General features: G+C 45.0%; 1 protein-coding gene across 2 annotated transcripts in view; it reads left to right on the forward strand.

Annotated features, from left to right (window-relative positions):
* Positions 1-15,869, forward strand: part of UNC5D (unc-5 netrin receptor D) — a 401,974-nt gene that overhangs the window by 305,359 nt on the left and 80,746 nt on the right. For both annotated transcript variants that reach the window (XM_060268544.1, XM_035140077.2), the window contains one exon: positions 11,965-12,150. In XM_060268544.1, coding sequence (XP_060124527.1) covers positions 11,965-12,150 — 186 coding nt within the window. The remainder of the gene's footprint in view (positions 1-11,964; positions 12,151-15,869) is intronic.

Consider the following 15,869-nt stretch of genomic DNA (forward strand, 5'->3'; position numbering starts at 1 on the left):
TAACTTTTTAACATCTTACTATATAATATTTATTTGTAAAAATAAAAACATTCCTTCCAGTAGCACCTTAGAGACCAACTAAGTTTGTCATAGGTATGAGCTTTCGTGTGCATGCACACTTCTTCAGATACACTGAAACAGAAGAAGAAGAATAGTTGTTGCCAGTGCTTTTTCCTAACAAAAATGTTTGGGGCACTCTCATTTTCCTACTCATATTGAAATACTGCCCCCAACGAGGCCAAACTTAGATTCACAAAATGTTTAGGGGTATGCATACCCCTGCGTCCCCCCAGAAAAAAAGCACTGGTTGTCACACTCCAATTTGCATGGCCATCATTAGAAGGGCACGACAGCTGCGGCATGGTGACAGAACAGCAGGCAGGTGTTTCTGGGAGGTGGGTGAGCAAGCGGCAGTGTCCCAGACTAGTCACAGAGGAACAGACGTGGCAGGCCGCGGCAGGCCCTAGCAACCTCTCAGCTTTGCTGTCGCTGCAGACCCAACACTGATGCCACTCTTTCAGCCTCAGCAGTGTTAGTGGCAACAATGCAGAATGGTGCTGGAGAGCTGCTCCAGCAGGCAAGGGAAATTGAGGTCAAGGAGAAGGTAACCAAAGGGGGTGGGGGTGGGAAGAACACCAAGGGGCAGGTTTTGCAAGCCTCGCCATTCTCTCCTTGTCGCTGCTGCAGGCGATGGTTGCTGAGGGAGACTTCCTCCCCATCATGTCCTCTTTGCCAATGGTGGCGGCAGTGGCAGGGCAGAAGAGGGTGAAAAAGCTTCCTCCTCTTCATTCCCATCTTGCCCATGAACAGTGGCAGTGACGGTGGGATTGTTGAATCAGGGCAAGTGTTGAAGGGATGGGGGGAGTGGAGGATTTTGGGGTGTGCTGTGGGGAATGAGGAAGTTAAAGGACCCCTGGATGGTTAAGTCCAGTCAAAGATGACTACAGTGGAACCTTGGTTTACGAATTATCCTAACCTGGAAGTTAGTAAACTGAGGTGCCCGAGGCCTACCGAGCGTCCGATGCCTTCGGGGAGGCTGGGCCTTCGCTCCGATGCCTCCTGGAGGCCCAGAGCGAAGTCCCGGCCTCCCCGAAGGCATCGGAGCGAAGGCCAAACCTCCCCGAAGACCCCGGAGCGTCTGATGCCTTTGGGGGGGGCTGGGCCTTCGTTCTGATGCCTCCCAGAGGCCGGGGGCGCTTCTGCGACTGGGCTGCAGTCACGAAAGTGCTCCCCGGCCTCCGCAAAGACATCGGAGCGAAGGCCCAGCCTCCAGAAGGCATCGGAGCCGGGCCTTCATTCTGATGCCTCCCAGAGGCCGGGGAGCACTTCCGCGACTGGGCTGCAGCCGCGGAAGCGCTCCCCGGCCTCCGCGAAGGCATCGGAGCGAAGGCCCGGCATCGGAGCGAAGGCCCTGCTGCTTTAGGGGGTGTTTTTACTCATCTAGAATGGATTAATCAACTTTCCATTACTTTCAATGGGAAAGTTCGCTTTGGTTTATGAACAGACTTCTGGAACCAATTGTGTTCATAAACCAAGGTACCACTGTATGGGGTTGCTGCACTCATCTCACATTCAGGTCAAGGAAGCCGGTGTTTGTCCACAGTCAGCTTTCTGGGTCATGTGGCCAGCATGACTAAACCACTTCTAGCGCAATGGAACACTGTGTACAGAAACACCGTTTACCTTTCCACCACATTGGTACCTATTTATCTACTTGCACTGGTGTGCTTTCGAACTGCTAGGTTGGCAGGAGCTGGGACAGAGCAATGGGAGCTCATTCCATTGCAGGGATTTGAACTGCTGACCTTCCAATTGGCAAGCCCAAGAGGCTCAGTGGTTTAGACCACAGCGCCACCCGCATCCCTACAATGCGGAAGTTATGGGTGAGCTGTGAGGGGATGGGGGAGTTTGAGATGAACTGTAGGGAGACTGGCAACCGAGATGGGGTAGACAGGAATGGAGAGTTTAAGGAGTTGTCTGGGGTGCAGGCCAGCCTCACTTATCTACTCGTACAAGTTTAGATAAGTACCGTGTTTCTCCTATTATAAGACACATCTTATATTTATTTTTTCCTCAAAAAAACACACTATGGCTTATTTTCAAGGGATGTCTTATTTTTTTCCTCCTCCTCCTCCTGCCGCGGCTGGCATTGCTGCTGCGCCTATCACTATGTCTTATTTTCGGGGTATGGCTTATATTCCTTGAATGCTTAAAAATCCTGCTATGGCTTATTTTATGGGTATGTCTTAAAATATGAGAAACAGGGTACTCCCCCCATTAAACGGTGGCTCAGTGGCATTCAAAGGATAGTTGGGAGCACTTCTGCTCTCTGAAGTGCCTCTCGCCTTCCTTTAAAAAGGGATTGGGCGAGCTGTGAAGGGGTGGTTGGTCAGGTGAGGTGTAAAAGGAGGAAGAGTTGGCCAGGTGTGGGAGAAGGGGACTTGGCAAAGGGGCTGACAGGTAGGTGGGATTGGTGCTTTCACAAAGGTCACAGAATATATCTTCCTTTGAAACAATGACATCAACAGACCAATTCACAACTACATCCACAGTGGATGTTGCAACAACATCAAAATCATAGCCACAGAGTATAACACATTATAGTTACTTTAAGATGATGATGAAGAAAACGTTTGTGATTCCGCCTTCATTTCTGTAATAATAATTTATTGGACGGAGAATTAAAAATATGCACCTTACTGGCCAAAAGCCATGTCCCCTCCCTCCGCCCTCATTCTGGGTTTTGTAGCAGAAAATATAAATACTTAACATTTGAGCCTTTAGTAAAATTATATGATGCATTTGTGGGAGGAAAAAGATTTGCCTTAAAAATTAGAAATGAAGACTTAACAAATGGATCAAAAGCTATGAAATGACTCACATTAATTAAAAAACCAAAAACAACCCACACATAGTTCATATGTTTGTTAATCTAGATGAAGCCTGAGTTCTTAGTACATAATTTTGTTTTGAAAATGTAGATAATATAATTGCAGTAGATGTACAGGTGGAATGGGTCTTTGCAACTGGCTACCAGCCAGATAGGGGACCGTGATAAAATTGTGACAGGGCAAGGATTAGCACTAGTACCATGAATATCTCTCCCCCCCCAACCTTTCATTCTGCTTCCCAAATCTGCTCTGATGGGTTAGGAGAATACCCAGGACAGGTTTAGGGGTTGCACAGGTGGGAGGAAAGCAGGAAAATATTCTGCTGTGCCAGGAGAAATCTTTTCGCTCATGGATCCAGCGACTTAGTGCTGTGTTGAGTATAATGCTATACCTGTGGACCTGGCTTAGTGGACGCATCACATACATCATCTTTGTGGAAGGCAAGGCTGAGCGGGTTCGGGTCATGCTAGTTGCATCATGTTCTGAGGAAGAGAAAACTGTTTGTGGCTGCTAATGTTGTAGCATCCCTCCTCCCCATGTCAATATCTATTGTGGAGTGAATGTTTTTTTGGGGGGTGTGTGTGTGTTTTGACTCCCTGTCTTTCTGTGGAGCGTTTTATCTTTACATCCTTGTTGACTGCAACTGCAGACCTTTTTGTTTTGTTTTGATAGTCTTGGGAGTTGAGATGACAAGGTGTTGTTGTCTATGCACAAATCTCTCTTTTTTATGTACAGTAACTCTATTTTTTGGAATAGTGGTGCCCAGGGATTTCCTTTGTCCTGAGTGCCCACCAACAATGTTTCCCTTCAGCAAATTCCCACTGACTCTCTAGCGTGCTCACAGTTCTCTTGGTGTAGTAAGAGATAAGGCTAAGCTCTGTATCTAGGTCCAAATCCCAGATAATGAACTGAATCGGGCTGCTTCAGGTTGACTTGGGAATTGGTCAGATTCAGTTGAGGGAGCCCTGAAACACCCTAGGTCAGATCAGGTCGTCCCAGAGTGATCTAGAGCTGTCAAAAGGGGGGGGCAGTGTGGTGACGAGGACAAGGGGGTGGAAGCAGGTGCGTAGGCAACTTGATTTCACCTTCTCCCACTCCCCATTTACATGTTCAAAGCCCTGATTAATTGGGATGGGGAGGAAGGAAAGGTACACCTCCTCTCCTTCCTCCTGACCAAATGACTGTCCAAGACCCCCAAGATTGGTTCAAGGTCCTGGGGCGTATAAAATCATAGTTGTAGAGTTTGAAGGGACCCCAAGGATTATCTAGTCCAACCCCCTGTAATGCAAAGTGCTGGATCAGACCCTGAATTGGATTGGCCCATATAATATAATATAATATAATATAATATAATATAATATAATATAATATAATATAATATAATATAATAAAATAATGCAGTGCCTTCTTGCTGAAAATATTGATATGTGTGCTCTCTCTCCCCTTATTATACTGCGTTGGCTACAGAGGTAGGATATTGTGCCCTGCAACACACCTACAGGGATGGGGATATGGAAGTAATTTGATTTCAGATTTTAATGCAAACCTTCCTATTTGTGATGCAAAAGACATCAAGACACCTGTCCTTCCAAATTTGCACTTCCCTGAATTGTATGACGCTGTTCTCCAGCTGGATAATGTGTATACAGTGGAACCTCGGTTTATGAACACCTCGGTTTATGAATTTTCGGTTTATGAACGCTGCAGACCGATCTGGAACAGATTAATTCACTTTCCATTACTTTTAATGGGAAAGTTCGCTTCAGTTTATGAACGCTTCAGTTTATGAACAGACTTCCGGAACCAATTACACCCATGTTTCAGTTTATGAACACTTCAGTTTAAGTACTTTGCGGACCCGTCTGGAACGGATTAATCCACTTTCCATTACTTTCAATGGGAAAGTTCGCTTCAGTTTATGAACGGTTACTCCGCGGACCGTCTGGAACGGATTAATCCACATTCCATTACTTTCAATGGGAAAGTTCGCTTCAGTTTATGAACGCTTCAGTTTATGAACAGACTTCCGGAACCAATTGTGTTCATAAACCGAGGTACCACTGTATATTATAGGGTAAAGTATGCATAAAATGGATATATTAGTAAAACCATATAGAAATGCATTAGATGAAATTGTTTGCAGAAATGCATATTTTAGGCAAAACTACTTACAAAAAATGTACATTAGGAGACATTTGCCACTAAGATGCTAACATTTATTTATTTTTAATGAGAAGTTGTTTAAAAACAACAACAACACTAATGCAGAAATGTGGAAAACTGGACTGCAAAAATGATTAACTGAAAGAAATTGAAATTGACAAATTTGTGCATGCTTCCATGGAGGGGAAGGAGTCAGTATTCCGAACTGCCTTTTGCACCTAGTGGGTTCTCAGAGTGGTTTAACAATCAATCTCTCTTCCACAGGGAACTCTGGCATTTGTAGCCCTGTGAAGAAAATAAAGGTGAAGGGATCCCTGACCATTAGGTCCAGTTGTGACCGACTCTGGGGTTGTGGCATTCATCTCACGTTATTGGCTGAGGGAGCCGGTGTACAGCTTCCAGGTCATATGGCCAGCATGACTAAGCCGCTTCTGGCGAACCAGAGCAGCACACGGAAACACTGTTTACCTTCCCACTTGGAGCAGTACCTATATATCTACTTGCACTTCGATGTGCTTTCGAACTGCTAGGTTGGCAGGAGCTGGGACCGAGCAATGGGAGCTCACCCCGTCGTGGGGATTCGAGCCGCCGACCTTCTGATCGGCAAGCCCTCCTAATAACTCTCAGCTCCCTTAACAGGCTACAGCTCCCAGGATTCTTTGGGGGAAGCCATGCTTGTTTAAGATGGCATGATGTTCCTTTAGCGCAGATGGGACCCTCATTTCATTCCTTGCACTCCACGCTGGGTTGATCCTTTAAATAGGTTAATAAACTTCAATGGGATTTGAACAGCCAAGAGCAGGCACTTTTTCTGCTGGGAATATTCCTCTGGTGTTGCCCTATCTTAGTTGTGGCGCTAAAGCCAAAGAAAAGGTGGGGTGGACTTTAAAGTGTTTCATCATTACCTTGGATGTTTAGGGAAGTTTCCAGTTGTTAGAGTATAAGACACTTGACAGCCCAGCAGCACCTAAAATTGTCAGGCTGGCTGCTGTGCTTTTGTTTATTCTCTCCTCATCTTCTGTTTCACGATTGGATCCTTAAAGTGGGCTAGCCAAACTGCTGAGGTCGATTTTAGTGCCTTTTGGTACCTTGGGGAATGAAACTCTTTATTTTAAATTGCGAGATTAGAGATGTGTTATATAAATGCCCCTCGTTGCTTGCTATTGAATGGAACAGGCATTAAGTTTAAGACCACATGAATCATCATTGATGTAAAATCAAAGTCAATTATTAAGATAATTGAGAAGCAACCAATTGTGGTAAATAGCCTTATATATAACTCTCTGGTTGGGAACTGTGTTTCTCGCATGTGTGGACTTCGCCACAGACAAGCAAACAGAGGGTTGAAGAAAGAAGTAGATTGCAGTGGCTTGCAGTTTTGTAGCAGGTGGCGAGGAGGAGAGACAAACAGAGAAATTGTGATTGTTGGTTTCTGCTAGGAAATGTACAGCAAAGCAGAGGAGATGAGTGGCCTGCACAGCTTGTGCAAAATTTTAGTATAAATGAGATAAATAAATCAATTGTGATTCCTAATACATTAGATCGAAATGTTTCATTTTGTGTTTCTTCGCTTCTTAAATTCTCTTCAGGTTGTTAATGGAACTTAATAATGGTTAATGGAAACTTCATTACCGTAAAATGTATTTTGATAGATGTCGGCCAAGTTGGAAGCACAGACCCTCCAAGTGTCCCTATTTTCCAGGGACAGTCTCGGATATACAGAAGCCGTTCCGATTTCTGATTTGATCCCAGAATGTCCCGCTTTTCCTTAGGATGTCCCTATTTTCATTGGAGAAATGTTGAAGGGTATGGAGTTATCCGACCCCTGAGCCGTCTGGAGGCAATATTGTATAGGGAAGTTTTTAAAAACCCGCCCCTCCAGATGTTTTGGGACTACAACTCCCATCATCCGTAGCTAACCAGTGGTGAGGGATGATGGGAGCTGTAGTCCCAAAACATCTGGAAGGCCGAGTTTGCCTATACCTGCAATAAGATGTTGTTGTTGTTTAGTTGTGTCTGACTCTTCGTGACCCCATGGACCGTGGCACGCCAGGCAATAAGATGTATGGGTTATAAATAGTAAAATTATCATTGTGGAATGGGATGTCCCTATGTTAATCAGAGAAATATTGGAAGCACAGTGTCTTGGCTCAGACATAACACCAAATTGTGCTTTGGGGAATATGTGCCACAGGCTTCAGAGTTGCATGTTCCTCCATCCTTCTTCTATGAGCCAGTTGCCTCTCTGCTCTCCTGGTTTGAGACAAAGCAAATATAGCAAACTTTGGCATACATCTGCCAGGTTTCTGATCCTAGTTTACACAGCAAACACAGACCACAGTTTGTCAGATCAAGCAAAATGGGCATATGCTCTGCCTCCAGCCAAGAAAGGAGGGGATTGTCATGTCCCAGTACAAGAGGGGCACAGCACAAAATCAGGAACCAGACTATGCCGTTGTGGTTCTTCCCAGTGTGAACTTCCATTAAGTGCCACCTCCCCATAAAATATCTGATCTTCTCTGTATCAGAAAAACACAGATCACGAGATAACTTGCAAACCAGGCAGTGGAACTTGATAAAGCCACCTTTTATGTTAAAGTTTTGTTGGGTTTACCTAAAGATGTATTGTTTTCCAGGGTGAGTTTAAAGACAGATGCATGTATATTAAAAGTCAAATTTATAAAATATTGTTGTTGTGCTGACCTAAGATTGCACAATATGTGTGTCAATAATTTATAATGTAATATAATAATGATATTTGTGTTGCCCAGGTTATGACTGAACATTGCTTTTATTAAACCCAATTGTTGTCAGTGAGCACTCAGAAAAATATGATTAGAAAAATATCATTTGATGACGCAGCTTTGGAAATATATTCAACCTTAGCCTTAGTCTATATAGGCATCTGCTTTATGCTTTGGGCTTGTTTTATTGTTCCACGCCTTCTAACAATAGTTTCCTGGTTGAGGTGAAATGGAAAACTATGGTTTGATTGTGGTTTGTGCGAAGGGAGAAGTAAAGGGAGTTCCGTGCATGAGCAAAGAAATGTTTGTGCTTATCTCAGTAACCATCTGAGCTGCCTCAGTGTTTAAAACTTGTAGTTTATACTCTGCATTTAAAATAAACAAAAACTGTATTGTATATTTTGCAAAGGTTTTTGGCCAAAAGCCCTTCCCTAGTTAGGAGGTCTTCTAACAGCCTTGTGCATACTGCCTTGAGTTTAAGGATGGAAGAAATGCATGATATAAATATACCAAAATAAGATACAACTCTTTAAAAAATAAAACCCATCTGGTCTAAAATAAGTACAGAAAACAATATACACACATTGCTAACATTATGTTTCCTTTGCTTTCCACTCTTCCATCAAAGGGAAGTAGTGTGTGTGCGTGTGTGTGTGTTTAGTTTTGCCTGAAACAATGTTAAAATGAATGTTTCATCAACATTTGGAATTTTTGGAACAAATAAGACTGTTTTGAAATGGAAGAATAATCTTCCCACAAGCATTTCCCAACATGATTCAAATGGGATGAAATGAAGAGCAGGGGTCTTTTCCTAAAGATGGTCAAATTTTGAAGTTAACCTCTTGGGTCCCACAGAAAATCAAAGAGAAATGCATTATCATTGGGGTTCATCTGACCCTCTTATTACAGCCCTTTAGGAAATCCCTAAAGACCCTTTTATTTCCCTTGGTTTTCTCTTGAGTTGTTGGTTTATTGAAGGGCCTGTTGTTTTTTATTGTATTTGATATTGGTTTTTAATATTAGGGGGCTGTCTGTTCAATTATTATCCCTGACTTTTATAAATTATTTTTGTTTCTGTATTATTTAATTTTGTAAGTAGCCTTCACAAATCCTTAAGTGCCTGACTATAAATCTTAAGCCATGTTAGATAGATTAGATTAGATAGATAGAGATACAGTCATACCTCGGGTTGTGAATGCTGCGGGTTGCATGTTTTCGGGTTGTGGACCGTGCCGAACTCAGAAGTACCGGAATGGGTTACTTCCGGGTTTCGGCACTTGCTCATGCACAGAAGCGCAAAATGACATCATTCACAGATGCAGCACTGCAGGTTGCGAATGCTGCGGGTTGCAAACGTGCCCCCCGCACGAATCATATTTGCAACCCGAGGTATGACTGTAGACAGATAGATGATAGATAGATAGATATATGATAGATGAGATAGATAGATAGATAGATAGATAGATAGATAGATAGATAGACAGATAGATAGATAGATATAGGTAGATAGATGGGTGTTTTGTTTTAAAAACAACATTTTTTATTTCACATTACCAGGGGCAGGGCCATCTCAGGCAGGTCGGGCTCCCTGGCGCTGAGGCGCGGAGATCGCTCCAGCGCCCCCGCCCTCGCAGTGCGCAGCATGACTTCCGCACGGCTTCGCTGCGCAGCGCAGCACCCCCTTGCCGCCACCGGGACTGCACCTAGAGCTGGGCCTGACCAGGGGTCTGCCAAGATAAAACCTCAACTTCTAGTTCTTTGCTTAATTAGAAACAGGGTTGTTTGTGAATTTAAACTGCACTGTCTCTCAAAAGCTTAAATCAAAGATGGAGAGCTGGTGGCCCTCCAGTTGTTGTCGGACTCAAACTCCCATATTGGCCAATAATCCGATATGCTGACTGTGGCTGATGGTAGGGTACCAGGTTGGAAAACAGTGGTCTAGACTCTCTAGATACCTTTGTCGATCTCTTTCAGTTGATTTATAGTTTATATTGCTTGGTTTGAAACATTTGAAGAACAAAATTGTACAGAAAAAATCCATTTGTGAGCTTTTCACATGCCCCATAAATGGTGGTGGTGTTTTTTTAAAAACCCTTTACTGTGACATTGCCTAATTGGTCCCACTGACAAAGATTAATGCCTGTTTTCTGTGTGGATATTATATATATATATATATATATATATATATATATATATATATATATAATCAGACAAGCTTCATGGATCCACAACTGCATGGTTCCAATGTCATAATTTACCTTTCATATATTTGTCCATCGTTTCCTACCTACATACCCATTTTCTGGCATAAGAGATTTTCTTGGAACAGCAATGACATTCTGCATTGTTTTCCTTGAAAACAAGCCATACAAACAAAAAGATCTTCCCTATGTATCACTTCCTTTTCTTCTCAATATTTCTCCAGAAGGTTCAAATGAGATTTGGAATACCAGACTGCAGTGCAGCAGAGCTATTCAGATACTGGCAATAGAATTCTGAGGAGAAGTGTGGTTGAGCTGGGGGAAAAGTTATCTGACCCACAGAAATAAAGTCTAATATTTCAGTAATTTAAAAGTGTCCAGTAAGGCAGTGTTTCTCAAACTTGAGTCTGCTGAAAAGGGGCTCTCTAAACTGATTCTTCCTTAAGCTTTTCCCTCAGCTGTACCGCAGCAGAGCATGAGATTTGCACCTATCTGCTGTACCCAAATATGCAGGAATATGGCATTACAGAGGCATAGCTGCCAAGTACCCCGTTTTCCCCGGGAAACCCCCCGTTTTTACTTACCTTTTCCCGGTGGTCCCCCGTACCACTTCGTCTCCCGTTTTTCTCCGTTATTTTCTCCTGCCGGTGGCCATTTTTTTTCTTTCCGATTTGCCCTTCTATGGGCACCAAAAATGGCCACCGCCGGCTTCAAAAGTCACATCTATGCATGTCTGGAAGTGCATAGAAGCGACTTCCGGTGTCGGCGGCAGCCATTTTTGGTGCCCATAGATGGGCGGAGCGACACCGGAAGTTGCGTCGACGCACTTCCTGACATGTGTACAAGCGACTTTCGGAGCCGGCGGCGGCCATTTTTGGTGCCCAGAGAAGGGCAAAGTGACACCGGAAGTTACGTCGACGCAAATTCCGGTGTCACACGGCTGCCGGTCCCAGATTCTGCAGTCCGGGACTTGGAAGGTAAATACAGAGGGAGAAAGAGAGAGACCAAAACATGGTTGTCCCTTCCTAAATCCATACACAAGGATATCTTGGTATAACAGGGGTGGGGTGCCTCAGGCCCAGGGGCTGAATGCAGCTCTTGAGACCACTCTGTCTGACCCTTATAACTTTCTCCAGTCCATGTCCCCCCACCCAAGACACACCCTTCCAGTGCCGGATTTATGTATAAGCTAAACAAGCTATAGCTTAGGGCCCCACTCTCGGGGAGGGGGGGGGCAAAAGATTTAAAGGAAAAAATCCTGGATGTACATTTCAAAAAATATAAGATAAAAAACAAATAAAATAAAACCTGAACACAGCAACAATATTTTGTGTTGTGTAGGCTCCTATGATGTAAGTAATGGGCCCCGCCTGCAACCTGCTCCCTAAAATATCACTGGCTTGCTCATTTCTATATATAGGGTGCCTACATTCTGCATGGATTTTGCATTCTGCATGGACTTTTCAACAATTACTTTGATAAAATACATATTTTGTTATGTGCAAATGGCTTTAGATACCTATTAGATCCATAAATTACCATATAGCATATATCCAACACAAAAAACCAGCGACAATTTGTTGTTGACAAAGGACAGCTGAACATATCAAGGGCCCTTCAGTAGTTTTGGGCCTCATTAAACATAAATCCGGCCCTGCCCCTCACTGACCCTCTTCCACATCCTTCTTCAACTGTGTCCTTGAACTTTGAGGATGACTCTGGTTGCCCAGAAAGAGGATTGGAAGGTGGACATATCTTGTCCTTAGATCTCTAAAAAGGTAGAGAACCAACAAGTCAGAAGCCTGTGTTTCTTTGATCCTTTTCTCTTTCCAAAACGTTTTCTGTTCAAAAGGCTCCCATTAACGCTCAACAAATGCTTGGTGTCCATCGCTGCTTCTTTCAGGACGCAGATGGGAAGCCTGAAACCTGTTCCTCATTTTGCTGCCTTTTCTTCTCTCCTTGCAGACATTGAGAATGCCACGGACATTGCTTTGTACTCAGGCCTGGGTGCTGCTGTCATTGCGGTAGCCGTCATTGTCGTCGGTGTGACTCTCTACAGACGGAGCCAGAGTGAATATGGTGTGGATGTAATCGACTCATCTGCCCTAACAGGAGGCTTCCAGACATTTAATTTTAAAACTGTCCGACAAGGTTGGTAAAGCAGAATGCCACTTTTTGAAAAAGAGTCCATCTTTGCATGCAAAAGGATTCAGGTTCAATACCAAGTTTCTTCAGCTAGGGTGAGGAAAGATCTCTGAAACCCTGGAGAACCACTACTGAGCTAGGTGGACCAATAGTCTAACTCAGGGGTCAGCAAAATTTTTTAGCCATAGGCCGCTCCACTGTCCCTCAGACCTTGTGGTGGGCTGGAGAAGCGGCACCGGGGAGGGGGGCAGCTGGAAGAAGAGGCGAAGGGGACAAGTAGTCCTCCTTCCCACCCCCCAGCCGCTGCACTTACCTTCCCTGGCGCCGACGGCACCACCACCACCTCCGCTGCTTCTTTTTATGGGTAGGCAGAGCGAGCTCGTCCGCTCTGCTTTCTGGCCCTAAGGAGAACCAGGGCGGCGGCAGCGGCGGCAGAGGGAAGATGAGTGGCGTGAAAGGGCTGGCTCTGGAGAGGGGCTGCTTAAAATGGCACTCAGCCAGCTCAGCCCAGCCCCCTTCCTCCTCTAGGCAGGGCGGGGAGAAGCCAGGAGGAGGGAGGGAGGAGGTGCTGCCGTGGTGTGTGTGAGGGAGAGGTGGGAAACGGAATGCCGCAAAAAAAAATATGGCGCAGCCTGAACAAACAGAATCCCTATGCCGATCCATGGACAGTCCGTGGGCCCGATCCTGAAGGCAATTGGGCCTGATCCAGCCCTCGGGCCTTAGTTTCCCAATCCCTGGTCTAACTTGTTATGTTCTTGTATGGTCATGGTGGGGAAACTGCTTCATAGTTATTATGCCCCAGGTGACACCTATATAGATCTATACTTGGAAGCAGCACAGAAAGGGCTATCATCTTGAATTTAGGTATACACTGCCGTACTAATAATTGCTGCCAATTATGGGTTGGGCCAATTATGTATGCCGTTGCCCCTTGATTAAGTGTACTTAACTTAAGGATTTGAACCACAAACAGCACCTTAATACAGTCTCATTTTAGTATAATTTCTACCAGACATTTTCCACAGGGCAAGTGAATAGCACACAGGTGTGGACCCTTTTTCAGCCCATGGACCACATTCCTTTCTGGGCAACCTTCCAGGGGCAACATGTCCATCCTGGATGGGACCAGAGGTAAAATTGGGCAAAGCAATGTGTCACGGTGGTCGGAGTAGGCTACTTCAGAGTAACGACTCTACACAGCTCTGCATTTTATCTTTTATTGGTGCTGAGTATTTACAGTGCTGATGGCAGTGCTATTTACAAAGACACATCTGTTCAGCTTGAATCAGAACCTCCAAGTGGCTTTTGGCGCGTCTTGCGCCAGCATAACAACTTGGGGAGACCCATCCTCTTCCCCCGACGCTTTCTGCGCAGTTCCGGAGTTGGGGGGACTGGTCTGCCCCCCTTCCTTCCCCCTTCCTGTCCCACCTGGGACGATGGCTCTTCTACCCTGCCAGAGCCTTGGACACCACTTCCTGTTTCCCCACTTGAGCTGGAGCTTTCCCTCTTTTCAGCCTCGCTCGGGGCTGGGCTGGAACTCAGGAGGGGAGGGGCTTCGCGATATCCCTTGCCCCTCACACAATGCATACAAATTTTACACACTCACACACTCTTCACTAACTTCCATGCAGGCTCAATCCCCGTATGAGACAGCTGCCTATTCCTGCATGGCAGGGGGTTGCACTAGATGACCCTCAGGGTCCCTTCCAACTCTACAATTATATGATTCTATGTAAAGGCATTATCAGAGTTCAAGAGCATATTCCGTCCAGGCTCAAGGAGGGTGCAAAGGATCAGTGGGGAATGTGACCTGAGGAGAGGATGTGTGGCTGGGGGTGGCCTGGGGAATGTCTTGAGAGCCAAACAGAGGAGCTGGGTGTGTGTGCTTTGGTCACTGGGCCTGAGGTTCCCCCATCTTTTTCATATGATGAGAATAAGAAGCACCTGGTTATAAAAGTGTGGGTTTCTTTTACATGCATTTCCATTTTTCCTGGAAAAATCCATTGACTCCATTATTTTAAGTTCTGCAGTTCAGATAACTAAAGTACATCCGTACTTCAGACAGTGGGAGTTCACAGACACACGCCCCAAAAACACTCAAATGCACCGTGTTTAGTCATGCATCAACACACACTCACGAGGTCTAAATTGTGCTTCTTTTCGGGAACAGTCTTTCCTTGAGACTGTAAGGGAGTAATTTTATGTAGTGGGTGAGAAAAGTTCTTTGAATTTCTATCGCTCTCTTTTCTGAGATGGAAACCTTATTGAAGGTGGGAGGAAGTGTTGGGAGATGTGTGAACATAGCCCTGTCTTAATTCTTCCGAAGAAAAATATGATACAGTATTTCATAGATAAATATGTAGATGTTCTCCTCCCCATGGGGCACGCGCCTTGCAAAGCATAAATTAAGATAAGCGAGGCAGAGAGAGATTCACAAATTCATTTGAAATTAAGGACAGCTTGGTATATGTGTCTATTTAATCAGAGCCTGCTTTATTATATAAATGACGGTTGATGTTCTGATATATGTTTATTTCAGTTCATTACCAGAAATGCATACTTCAAATGTAGTTTGCCTGCATGCTTTAATAGCTGCAAATTCTGATGTGTTAAATACCTTTAGAAGCTATCCTAAAAGCTGACATTTTTAAATTGTTTATTCTGATTCAAAGATCGAATCTTTCCTATTTTCACCATTGCTGCTTATTTAACTAGGTATTCTGAAAATTATTGTTGTGTGTGGAGACCTTTTAACCGGCCCCAGAAATAAATTCAGACAAGACTCAAATTTTTGGTTTGGTTTTTGGCAGAATTTAGGCCACAACTTTATTGATTACAAATCAAGTGAGTGATTGCATAGGCTCTGGTTTGACTAGCTTCTTGCAGCCCTGCAGGCAGCGCTGACTCTGGGCACCAACCATAAGTCAGCCTTGGGTGAACAACTGGGACAGTGGCAAGCAAGAGCCCTGCTAGACCTCCACCCAGATGAGCCTTGAGCTGGGAAGGCTGCCTCACAGAGAGAAGCATTCACCAACCCGCAAAGCCCATCGCCCAGCCCTTCCCGGCTAGCTTTTATAAGCCAGGATGGGCAAAGATCAAGGAGACAGGTGGTTGGTTTCGCTCGTCCAAGCAGCCTGTCCACATCCTTGGAGGTAACAGATTGGAATTGATCCCACACAACTTGACTAGACAGGACTCTAGCACTCCCCTGGCCCGGCCCTGCTCCCATGGTGTAGTCTACCTCTTCCCGAATCTGAGCGACTTTATCTGCAGAAAACTTTGCAAAATCATTGCAGGAGATCATGTGGCCTGTACTGGGCCCCGATGGAGCAGGTGGTTCCGCTAGGTTGTGAACCACCTGAAAGAGTCTCCTGCTGCTGTTTTCCGCAGATGCAATAGAGGCGGCGAAGAAAGTATTCTTTGCCGTCGCTACCGCCACTTGGTAGGCTCGACATTGAGCTCTAACCTGTGTCCGGTCAGCTTCAGAATGAGTTATCCACCACCGGCGCTCTAGCCGTCTCAGCGATTGTTTCATTGCCCTCAGATCCGTTGAGAACCACGGGGCTGTCCGGGCTCCATGCAATCGGAGAGGGTGCTTCGGAGCCAAACAGTCAATAGCCCTGGTTAACTCCGCATTCCAGCGGGCCACCAGGGAATCGGCTGAAAGGCCATCAACATGGGATAAAGCATCCCCTACCACTCTCTGGAAACCATTTGGATCCATT

The sequence above is a fragment of the Zootoca vivipara genome, chromosome 15, assembly GCF_963506605.1.
Source record: "Zootoca vivipara chromosome 15, rZooViv1.1, whole genome shotgun sequence".
NCBI lineage: Eukaryota > Metazoa > Chordata > Lepidosauria > Squamata > Lacertidae > Zootoca > Zootoca vivipara.